Source organism: Pholis gunnellus, assembly GCF_910591455.1.
Source record: "Pholis gunnellus genome assembly, chromosome: 7".
Lineage (NCBI taxonomy): Eukaryota > Metazoa > Chordata > Actinopteri > Perciformes > Pholidae > Pholis > Pholis gunnellus.
This window is the reverse complement of record NC_136533.1, coordinates 1952106-1964907: the sequence shown is the minus strand read 5'-3', so window position 1 is coordinate 1964907 and position 12802 is coordinate 1952106. Positions and strand designations below refer to the sequence as shown.

The 12802-nt window shown below is 41.0% G+C and overlaps 1 protein-coding gene across 3 annotated transcripts in view; it reads left to right on the top strand.

Annotated features, from left to right (window-relative positions):
• The window catches only part of aass (aminoadipate-semialdehyde synthase), a 32137-nt gene that overhangs the window by 7289 nt on the left and 12046 nt on the right, over positions 1 to 12802 (top strand). For all 3 annotated transcript variants that reach the window (XM_079162769.1, XM_079162767.1, XM_079162768.1), the window contains exons 9-14: positions 147 to 292; positions 804 to 926; positions 1664 to 1775; positions 1947 to 2006; positions 5439 to 5506; positions 11790 to 11911. In XM_079162769.1, coding sequence (XP_079018895.1) covers positions 147 to 292; positions 804 to 926; positions 1664 to 1775; positions 1947 to 2006; positions 5439 to 5506; positions 11790 to 11911 — 631 coding nt within the window. The remainder of the gene's footprint in view (positions 1 to 146; positions 293 to 803; positions 927 to 1663; positions 1776 to 1946; positions 2007 to 5438; positions 5507 to 11789; positions 11912 to 12802) is intronic.

Genomic DNA, 12802 nt, shown 5'->3' with positions numbered 1-12802 from the left:
TATATATAAAAAAGTAAAATCTGCTAATATGTCACATCGGAGAAGCTCTGACCAACAATCAGTTCTCCGTTCCTGCCGTACAGGCCTCCACCTCTGCGACGGTCTGCGTCACACTTATCACTAATGTCGTGTCCTCTTACCTGTAGGTGGCGCCCTACACAACCTGTCTGATCAACGGTATTTACTGGGACCCCCAAACCCCTCGACTCCTCAGGCGACTGGACGCCCAGAAGCTGATGCGACCCAAGACCTCCCCCTCGGTCACCGAGGGGTCGCCGGGGCTGCCTCACAAGTAAGAGTCCCGGCTTCTCCGCTCTCTCTCCGCTCTCTCTGCTCTGTCTGTTCTCTCTGAGCATGAAGAGATCGACATCCCTGAATCTTTTCACTGAAGCCTTTTAAACTCACACCGACGCCTCGGTTAGCGTGACCCCGAGTCACGTCTTTGTTTGTTCAGTCGGAGCGTTTGAGTGCAGTTTGGACTCTTCTCATTTTGATTTGATGCCACGGCGAGATGACTCTGTATCTACTGCAAACACACAGTTCTAACGTCGTCTAACTATTAACCCGACCAAATTTAATTAGTAATGTCCACATGCAGCTGGCTTTGTGCAGGGGGGGGGGGGGCATGTTGACTCAAAGCTAGAAGAACACTGAGGTCTAAAGAATGATTGTGTGTGTGTGTGTATATATGTATAGTGCATGTATTAGCTGCTGTATCTCCACAGAGGTCAGAAGTCCCGTCTGTATCTTCAGTGATGTTTGCAAAGGGACGTTGACCTCTGACCTCTCCCCTCTATCTACAGACTGCTGGCCATCTGTGACATATCCGCTGACACCGGGGGCTCCATCGACTTCATGAACGAGTGCACCACCATCGATAAGCCCTTCTGCATGTACGACGCCGACCAGCACATAGATCACGACAGGTACGGTGGTAGTGCTCGCACCGGCGTGGTTCAAACTCTCTTCACTCAACTCATCTACAGGCCGCTGTCACACATTAGAGCTCTCATGTAGTGGTGTAACGTACTGACCCCCCCTCACAGATTAACGTTAACCATCACAGTGTAAATAAAGTTTTACTGACGATGGTTCTCCTCCAATATAAACAACCAATCAGTGTTTAAACCAACAGGAGGAGAGCTAGTAACGTTAGCAGCACCGCTAACGGCTAACCAACGGAGGTTCACTTCAGTTACGTCATGATGCCTTCAGGCTCTGCTCAGTGAACATGAGTACTGGCTGAAGGTACATCATCATGATGTGTTCACATGTCATCTGTTAAATGTAGTTTTGGTGATGAACTTGAATAACTTGAGTAGTTTGAAGATGTTTTTACATGAATATAGAATAGATATTTAGATAATATTCCTAATAATTTAAATTCATGAAGAAAAACACTATAAATGAAGTAAAAGTTTAACATTTAGTATTTTTGATGGTTTACTGTGCGGTTGAAATGATTTTTGGGACGAAGGCAAACAAATAAATTATCTGGAGCCTTGAAGACCAGCTGCATATATAATATGGTAAAAATGATTATTATCTTTATCATCTATCACCTTTGGGTGCTGTATTGTTTCCTGCATTATGGTCTTAAGTGTAAACTCTTGTTATTACACCGTGTGAACATAAGTAACGTTAATGCTTCCGGTCCCGGCAGCGTGGAGGGAAACGGGATCCTCATGTGCTCCATCGACAACCTTCCCGCTCAGCTCCCCATCGGAGCCACGGAGTACTTCGGAGACCGACTCTTCCCGTACCTCTGGGAGATGGTAAGACGTCCGGGGTTTGATGTGGGCTGAGAAGCAGCTGCTGGTTGAGTTTGTCGATGAGAGAGAGAGAGAGAGAGAGAGAGAGAGAGAGAGAGAGAGAGAGAGCTGGTGACCTGGGTTTAAAAAAAAACACAGACGAGACTTTTAAATATAGTTTTGTGTCGTCATCAGCTGCCTTCAGACGCCACCAGGCCGCTGGACGAAGAGGACTTCAGCCCACAAGTCAGAGACGTGAGTCGGGTCTAGCTGGAAGTGAAATGTGTCACTGTGTGTGTATTAGATCTGCTGTTTTCTTAATTTGATTTTATGTGAGATCAATTCAAGGTATTAGTAAACATTGACAACGGATCGTGTTCTTTTAGAGGGTTTTTAAAAAGACAAATAAGCACATGTGACCCGCTGTTAGCCTGCAGATCAAAGTCACCAATCTATCCAAACATGTTCACAGGTGGCACCCTTTGCTCTCTGTGATGGAAACTGTCACAGGTGTTGAAGTCTGAGTTAAAGAGATATATGATTATGTCAGTATCCTTGGTTCAAAAGTTCTTTTGATAATGAGGAACAGGAATCCAGCGAATTCAAATCACTTTTCTCGTCGCAGTTGTAAACAAAAGGTGACGCCGTTGTTTCTGAATTCATTCAAATTCACCCAGAAATGAAAAGTGAACAGATTTGATAAACTAATATAATCTTTACTCAAACTGAATGCTGCCTCTCTGCTGCATGGATTTATATTCAACTTTATTTCAGACTCATGAGTCCATATAGCAAAAAAATAAATAAAACAAAAACACAAATACAACAACAATATATAAAATACTATGCAATACGAGGACACCAAGACTTGTTAAAAAACATACAGACATTTGTGCCAATGTTTCCAGAAACAAGAAGTATACCTTGTGTCACTTTGTGTTGGATCACTTAAGGCTTTTATAATTATATTTTCTGAATCAATTAATCGACATTTAAATTTGTAGATGAAATTCCTCAACACAACATGGAAGGTGGGAACATTACGACTCACAAACATATGACTTGCACTCGTCCATCTTGGAAGCTTCAGCAAGATTCTGAAAGCATCATTAAATGCCACCTGAATCTTCTTCATTTTGGCTTTACTGTAACTGCACCACAGGTGGGCTGTATACAGTTGAGTACAGTAGGCTCTGAAGAGAGCTGTTTTAACATCGTCTGTACACATATAGAATTTACGTGCAAGCATATTAGCTTGTGCATACAATTTGCAACACTGCCGCTGCACATCGTCATCATCACTTAGATCATTCCTGATGATGTGACCCAAATATTTCATTTTCTGCACCACATGTAGCTCTTGGCCTCCCATAAAAAACGAGGGAAAATGTAGCTTCTGATCCTCCTTGGTTCTAGCAATCACAATAACACTCTTTTTAGAGTTGAATTTGATGTCATACTGCACGCCATACCGTGAGCAGACTCTGAGCAATTGCTGTAAACCAGCACTATAAGGAGACAGGACCACTAAGTCATCAGCGTACATCAGATGGTTGATAAGACTTTACCCCACCATACATCCTGTGTTACACTCTTTTAACTTTTTAGAAAGGTCATCCATATACAGATTAAAAAGAGCAGGTGACAGTATTCCACCTTGTCGGACGCCATTGGTCACTAGGAAGGGTGCAGATACACTCTGACCCCGTCTAGCTCGCATGGTTTGATGTAAATACCAAAAGTGCAGAATCCTAATCAAGTATGGAGGGAGCCCTCGCTCTTGTAGTTTGATAAACAATTTATCATGATTAATTCGGTCAAAAGCTTTAGATGCATCCAGGAAACCCATAAATATTGTGGTGTTATGCCTCCTGTACTTACTAACAACTTCCTTCAGTGCATATATACATAAGTCAGTGCTATGTTTACTTTTAAAACCAAATTGATTGTCAGTAGTTATTATGTATTCTTGAAGCCTATCCAAGAGAATTCGTTCTAATACCTTAGAGAGTACACTAGCCAGAGCAACTGGTCGGTAATTTTCAATGCTGGATATTTTACCGGTTTTATCTTTGATTACTGGCACTAACAAAACAGTCAGCATAGAGTCAGGAAGTACGCCATGCATTAACAATCCAGAAAAACACTTTGCAAGTAAAACTGAAATTCTATTGCTAGCATGCTTCAGATGTTCTGCTGTTATTTGGTCAAGGCCACATGCTTTGTTCAATGGCATACATCACTTCATCAGGTCTAATAAACACACCACCATTATTGGGAACATCACCAATATTAAATTCATCACTCTTCACACTGTTGAAAATATCCCTGTAATGATTACTCCACAGATCTGCAATACTATCCGAACCAGTAGCCCCATCAATGTTGGATGGCAAGGGCATCTTAGTGTTATTGGCAACCTTAACTTCTTTCCAGAAGTCAGAGACATTATTGTGCTGAAGCTTTTTGGCCATGGAGTTTGCCCTCATGGCCTGTTCATTTCTTTTAATAAAGCGCACAGCATATTTAAATCTAGCATTTGCATGTTTCTTGTGTTCACACTCTGGACCATGTCTCTTGCTTTTCCTGATAAAACCCAATTTTTGAAAGCTTCTTTAGCATCTCTATGAAGTTCAGACACATATTCATTCCATCCTGGCCTAAGATTGTGTTGTTTAGCCCTTTTTTTGCAGAATGATTCACTGACATTATTTAGACAATTCACAATTTTATCATACATTATGCATAAATCACTATTGTGATTTTGGTTTTTACAGTTAATGTTGCCACACAGAATTGCATCAAATGGTATTTCAATATTACTTAGGCTCTTATCGGTTTGTGAATTGTAATGCAAGAAATCATCTTCTGTGAGCTTTGACCAATCTACTTTAAAGTTCCAGCCAGGAGGTTGTATGCCACGCTTCACTTGTATATGTATAGCTATTTACTGGCAACATAACTTTGCTGGAAAGAACCAACTTGCTATCGTGACAAAATTGCATGAGGTGCTGACCAAACAGGGAGTTATTATCTGAGATATCAGCATTCATATCCCCCACAACAAATATACTTGTATATGCACTTTCTTTGATAAAAGAACTTATAAAAGCAAGCCTATGAAGGTATTCATCCTTGTTTTGGTTACTTTCATAAGGAGTATATACATTTAAAATTACAAAAACCTTTTTATTATGTTCAACTTTAATTGCTATGCACCAGTCCACCTCTAGTCTAATCACACTGATCAGTGAATCATATTTTTTATGCCACAGAATGGCGACCCCCCCAGGTATTCTGCCACGCACTATTCCCTTGCTTAGATCTGTTGTGGATTCCCCTGCCCCATGAAAATCATTATTGACAGAGTTAAGTTTATCCGGGTCTTGTTTGGCTAAAAAAGTCTCTTGTATACACAAGATATCGTTGCTCTCCATGAGCGTGTCAATAACAATGCGTCGCGCTCTGTCCCAGGCGCAAGCCACGCGAGTTATAGATTTATCCAGCGGTTGATTCTTTATGGATAGATTTTGGGTGTACTGTCACTTTAAATACAGCCAGGGAATACAAACAGTCTCTGTAGCTTTCACTATCTAACATCTTTATGTATTTATTTATTTGACAGAACTTATTTTACTCTTGTGTTTACGATTTGTAAATTACCGAATCTTTTCCTCGTTCCTGAAGGCTGTCATCACCTCGAACGGAGTCCTCACCCCGAAGTTCGAATACATCGAAAAACTTAGAGAAAGAAGGTAAGACTTGTTTCACACTCTGAGTTTTATCTGTTTTATGTTTATGTCCAGTCGGTCCTGATGATAGATGTAGTCAGTTGAAGCTTTATTGACCCAGAAAGCTGATTTCTACCTGCTTGCATGTACCACGATGCATTGACGCGAGCCATGTCCTCGAGCTCAGTGGTTCTTAACCTGAGTCACTCTCCGGGGTTCGGCAGGGGTCAAGACACATACAGTATAGCCCGGTTCGCACTAGCAATGTCGGGCCGTTTTTGTCGGCCGTCAAATTGGCAATTGGCAACACACAATTTGTCTTCGCCGTGTTACGCCGGGTTTACACCGGAAGCTGAAGCGCTGCGCGCCTGCCTGGCTGTTCACATTGGACGCGCATTTCTCCGCGCCGGTCAGCTCGCGATTCTGCTTTCTCCGCTTGTTGTTGTATATGTAACCCGTTCAATGTAGGGGTTCGGGGGTAAATGATGACGGTCTTCATAGCCCCCCCCCCCCAACCCTCTTTTTCGCTCTCTGTCTGTCTGTTTGTAGTGGATGGGCAGATGGGGAAAGTTAATAATGAGAGGGGAAATATCGGGGAGATTGAAACTGCAGGACAACAGAAGGGGAATACAAAGTATGGGATGCATATTTGATCATTTATATAATATAACATATGTCATTTATATCGTTTAAATACTTTTTCAGTGTGTTTCCTGGCGCGATACGCTCGCAGCGAGCGGAAAAAATAGACTCGACGCAGAAACCTTCGGTGCAGGGCGCGAGGTGCGTGGCGCACCCGCTGTGAACAGCACATTTGTGTAACAGGGGGGCGGAGAGGAGGCTCCTGGCTTTCCTTGTGCGCTGCGCGGCGCTTCAGCGTCCGGTGTAAACCCGGCGTGAGATAAATTCAGTCCACTCGTAGTATTTGTGACGTCACGCTCCGCTTGGCCATCATTGGCTGCAGCTGTTCACGCTTGCCTGATCAGGAACTTGGTGCGCTCAGTAGTCGACTTGTGGCTGTTGTGATTGTACGTCATTTGTGATTTTCTTTTAATCTTTCAATCCCTTCATACTAACTATGTCGAGCAAAAAAAGAAAGTGGTTGGACGAATACGTACAATATGGATTCACGTGTATAAAGGAACGTGATGGGAGTCAGCGTCCTCAACACCTGTCCTCGGCACTCATCTGACAGGTTTACCCAGTTTGTCAATACTAGCAAAGGGAACATGGTAGTTCTGTTTTTGAGCAGCATCTTGAACAGCTGTTCTCAACCACTGGTCTGTGGGCCCACTGGTGGGCCTTCCCAGCGCCATCTAGTGGACCGCGAAGGCACCGCTAAAAGGTTAGATTAAATAAATAATAAAAATAATTTTTTTGGGGGGTAATATTCAAAGCTCATGATTTTTATTTCTAAATGTGAAATTTTAGTGACCAGTTACAATAAATCAAATAGAGACGAATGTTTTTTTGCCACTGTTACTAGCTCACATTCCCTCGGATTGAACAAAAAATGTAATTACATTTATTTTTGTATTGCCCCAAATCTCCCTCAGAGGGCTTTACAGTCTGTACACCTTTACGTCACTTTGGTTTGTCTCCCAAAGTGACGCAGGAGGCAAACCTGAACCAGTAAGAGCTCCAAAGCGTGTGGTGAGGAAATATGGTTTAATACAGTAAATTAGGATTCATAATGGCAGTGATGGTAAGCTGAATATTTACTTTGGTCATTACAGCTGACGGAGGCGTAACACATATTTACATTTTATTTTTTTAACCATGTTATTTTTTTTTTTCTCATTTATTTAGGAAGGTCCTCGGAAATTGTTAAACCAATCAGACGCGGGCCTTAAGTAACAAAAATTGGAGAACCCCAGATCTCCAGCACGGCGCCCAATGACAACCCAAAGAAATGAAAGCTGAAGCAGCCTGTAGCTCCTCCTCGCATCCACCTCGCTGTCACATGACGGCGCTGTGTGCAGGACGAACGACAGGAGTTTATTGCTTCAGCTGACTGCATTTTACCATCAACACTAATTGGACGCCCACATAAATGTGGAAAATTTTCCCTTTTTAAATGCTGTATTTGGTGCGTTATGTTTTTTTATTCAAGTTTTTGTGGAATGTTAAGGATTGTGTTTGTGTGTGTTTAGGGATCATTCTGTAATCCACCGTGTTTTTTATTTGAATTCTTAAAAAACAAATGTAAAAACACTACTTTTGCACGCGCCTGTTAATGCAACTAATCTATGGATGAAATGTGTAAAATCTTGTTTCTCATGTTCTAATGTAGCTCACCTGTGCTAACTTTCTAAACTGTCGTGTTTAAACCTTAAAGCAGCTTCCTAGCAGCTACGTTGTGCTTTGTAGCCTCCTGTTTTCCCTCTTTACCTCACCTTGTGGTCACCGTGTGGTTGTTCCTGCACAGTGTTGCCTTCTGGTGTCTGCTCTGCCAACCGGCCTCTGCATTAACACCTTGCATGGCTAGCGTGCTAATAAGCTGCTGTGGCTAGCCAACGTCAGACGCCGGACCCCTGGGTATGGAGGGGTAGAAACATCTTTTCTTCTCACTTCAAACAAACACAAAACATCACCCCCCCCATCTGTCGCATCAGTCTATCATGTTTAAGCATGCAATTTTCAGAGACGTTTTTAGCTTAGCTTAGCACAAAGACTGGAAGTGGGTGGAAACTGTTAGCTTCTCTCAAGTAAAAGAGAACAATTCCGAAGCTGTCTTGTACCGTGACATCAGCCTCAGCTCCACTCTGTGCTTAGTGCTAAGTTGCTAATGTTAGCATGCTATGATGCTATATTAAGATAGTGAAAATGACCTGTTAACCACCAGCATATTAACAGTCATTGTTAGCATGTTAGCATCTACCTAACGTGCTTAAACACAACCTCACAGAGCCGCTAGCATGGCTGCATGTTGTTTCTTTAGCTTCGTTAGCTTTCTAGATAGCACATTTTATAACTCATTAGCAACCAGAGCTAGCGTTTTTTTTTAGGGTTGGGAAATCAATGAGAAAACAAATGAATTGCCTGTTATTCTTGTTGGTGCCACTCATTTCTTATCTTTACTTTTGATGGAGCTATGCTAGCAGATTCCCCCAGTTTCCAGTGTTTGTGCTAAGCTAGGCTAAAGTTGTCCTGGTCCTCAGAGATGATCTTCTCTTCTGACTTTTTATAAGACGGAAAACAAGTGATTCATCTGCATGTTTGTTGTTTTCTTGAAATCCTCATCGGCATTCTGTTCCTTTTTAATTTTTCATCTTTTTTTTTTAATCTCTTTGATTAATTTCTCAATTGATTACACATTTGGCGTCTTTTACCTCGCTGCTTATCTGCAGCTTCAGTCAATGTTGCTGTTCAAACAACATTTTAATGAGCTCGTCATATCTAATCTGATAACCCTTAATAATGTTTGTTTCTTGAGATTATTAACATTCAGGTTCTTGAGACTCCAGTGCTTTTTTTTTTTGCACAAAGAGGAGTTCGGCTCGCTCATATTTAGGTCACCTCTAAGACTTGATGAGTTTTCTTCCTAATTGATCTTAAGTATCATTTTTCCAGACAAGCCATGCCACCCAAATCTTAATCCTTTTGATTGAGTTTGGCTCCTTAAGATATGTAAACTGAGGGAGAAATCCTCCTGAGGGAACGTCTCTCTTTTCTTTCTTTTATTTTTAATTAAGAGGACGAGGCTCGGCGCCGGGCGGACCGCCGGTCAGACCTCAAGCCAGTCCACGCTGCGACCCGTGCATGTGTCGCGTCCAATTAGACCAAAGCTAACGAGTCCAGGGGTCTGACTCCTGTTGAGGGGGGGGGGGGGGGGGGGGCTGAGGCGGTTGGCGGTGGGATATTAATGCCACAGGTCACTCTGGGTGATGCCTCCATTATGGTGTTATTGTTGTTCTGGTGTTGAGATAATCCAGCATGCAGAATCACAGACTTTAAATGAAGTTGTTTGTAAGAAGGCCTCTCGGTTTAATTAAGAGAGCTTCAGTGGACTCGCTCGGCCTTCATTCCCACTGTGGTTACGTACTATGACTTCAACTCTAAACTGGAAACATTGGAGCTGAAGAAGTGGAAATACGGGCAGAAAACATTAAATATGTATTTGTAAAGTTTGGCTGGTTCATGAGAAAAAATGTAAAAAAACAAAAACAGTAGTAATTGTAACATTTAATTCAATAAACCCAATTTATTATTATTATAATAATTCATATTTTAGTATTTTAAGGTTACTAATTTTCCCCTGCTAAATATTAAAATAAATAATGTAATACCAGTATATCAATACAATCAGATGTCATTATTTTTACTGTTGACTTTTAATTATATATGAACTATTATTAAGATTTTTTAATAGAATTGTAATCTTAATATTTACTGTTGATGAAACTTCACATGTGAATTCATAACACACATACACAACGCATGTTAATTCTGTTTTAATTTGTTACGTAATTATTATAATTTTTTTTATCACAACCTCCTCATCACTACGATACTGTTTTGATTTCTGTTCGATGAGAAACGCTTCTCTGACACTTTGACTTTGTGCACAACGATGACGTTAACCATCGATCTGAGATCTACGCAGGAACGTTTATATATTAATAAACTTATGTAGGAAGTTTAATAAAGCAACAGTTAAGGTAAAATCAACCCTGTTACATCACCGATTCTTTCAAAGAACTTCTAAAGATATAAAAATGAACTAAAGGAATGCAATATTTAAACAATATTAAAAACAAATGTTTTTATAATTCTTTTAATTTTATTTCTGACCAAAACCAATTTCTTTATTTTAGTTCAACTTAATTGTTTGTTAGGTATTCTTTACTGTACCAGCTTTTATTTATTTATATATATATATATATATATTTTATATACAGTATATGTGTGTATATATATTTATAGATAAACACACAAACGAGGTATATTTTTGCTTTTTCGACTGAGGTAATATGCAGCACACCATTTTTGTCCACGAAGTAACTTCACTCAAATGAAACAAAACGTTTTCTTTATAGTTCAAAGTTTTACTTTTAGTGAAATAGCAAGCGGATGTTTTAGTTGTTTGAATTGAACACGGCAGATCAAAGGAAGCAGCTGTGGTGGCTTCTCTGTCTTTAAACACAACATGTAAAGGTGTGTTCTTACCAAACGCGATCGCGTCATTCGCGCCGCCGGTCTCTCCGGAGACTATTTGTGTTTATTCACGTGACTCGCGCTGGGGGCGCCAGAGAGGGGGCGTGGCTTATCGGCCTAAAAGCCGTTCAACTGTCCGCCATCAACCGTCGAAAAATAACCTCTATTTCTGCTCAGTACTTGTTGTGGAAGTCCCAGATATCACGGGGAACTAAACGCTGTCATGTCTGGTTCATAACATAGTCCGGAGGAGCTCCGTGGATTTCATCGAGCTCACTGTGTCTAGCGAGCCACACGTCGGCTGTTTACTACAGCTGTATGAACACACAATAAACTGACTTGGCTGTGATTTAACGGCAATAAACCGATAAAAAGGGACTCCGAAATGACTACGTAATGATGCCGATTTGTACTTGTTTTCTGAATGGAGCTCGGATCGATCGGTGCTAGGCTATGCTAACATTGTAGCAGCTCCATCAACACTCACGATAACGTCATATAGACGTAAATACGGCAGCGTCTATTTCAATGTTTACCATATGGTTTACACACACACATGTATACACATAGTTTGGTCTCATAGAGCTCTGGGTGAACACAGACAGCTACAGCATTTATTTCATGATTCAACAACAGCAGGACTTCACTGATGACATGGGGAGCAACTCAACGCTGATAGGCTATCGCGCTGGAGCGTCACGCGATTTTTTCGCAGAAGTTCAATTATTTCAACTTCTGCGTTTAGACGCGTCAATCGCGCCGCCCCATCGCAAATTCGCGTTCATCGCGTCTGTAATCTCGTCGCGTTTGGTGTGAACACGCCTTTTAATGGGTGAAAGTTGAGCGGATGCTTTATTTACTTCTGCTCAGCCAGAAAGACTTCAACACATGTGACGAGTTACCGTCCAATCATTGAGGAACACATGTTGATAACATCTCCTCAGTGTTGGAAACAAAAGTTGAAGAAATAATTAAATTTTATTTATTCAATTAAAATCCAGATTTTCTTTGTGGTGTTTCCATAGTTTTGAAAGCTCATGTTGTTTATCCACGTTTTGGAGCTCTGTGTAGCTTAAAGTTTAACAGCTTGTAGTTATTGATTAAGCTCTTCTGCAGCGTGTCTAAGTCGGTGTTGTCTCGTGTTCTGCAGAGAGAAGGCTCAGATCATGAAGAAGACCGGCATGAAGCGCGTTCTGCTGCTGGGCTCAGGATACGTCTCCGAACCCATCGTGGAGTATTTGACCCGCGATGAGAAGACCCAGGTCACCGTGGGTGAGTTTGCCTGAATCACTGAGAAGACTTACAAAGTGACGTAAGAGTTTAAATATGTAACAACATGACGTTAGTTCAAAGGTCCGTTCTGTGTCTCTAACTCTGGCTCATGTGTAACTTCAGTCACATGATCGTTGAAATGACATCTTTTAGTTTGGGTCCGTTGTGTGAAAGTAAGTACAATAACTCAAGTACTGTACTAAAGTACAAATTCAAGGTACCTGCACTTTAGTTGAGTATTTCTATTTCCTGCTACTTAAACTCCGCTACACCTCAGAGGTACATGTTGTACTTTATACTGTACTACACCTCAGAGGTACTTGTTGTACTTTATACTGTACTACACCTCAGAGGTACATATTGTACTTTATACTGTACTACACCTCAGAGGTACATGTTGTACTTTATACTGTACTACACCTCAGAGGTACATGTTGTACTTTATACTGTACTACACCTCAGAGGTACATGTTGTACTTTATACTGTACTACACCTCAGAGGTACATATTGTACTTTATACTGTACTACACCTCAGAGGTACATATTGTACTTTATACTGTACTACACCTCAGAGGTACATGTTGCACCCTTAAAATGAACTGTCCAACAACACGTCCATCTTCGTTTAGCGACTTTTATTTACAAACCCCACGGTTAAGCACAAGCACATACATCACGTTCTCTAACAACTCTCTTAAAGCGACAGCGCTTTCTTCTAAAGGGTCAGTACAACAACTTTCTTCCCTTTTACAGTTGGCAAGCATAACTACTGAAGTAATACAAATATGAATGAACTTAAACACATATTTAAAGCAAATGATTTTACATAGACACCGTGATATTAAATTAGCAAGAAATATGAAATTACATATTCCAGTGCGCTACACCCT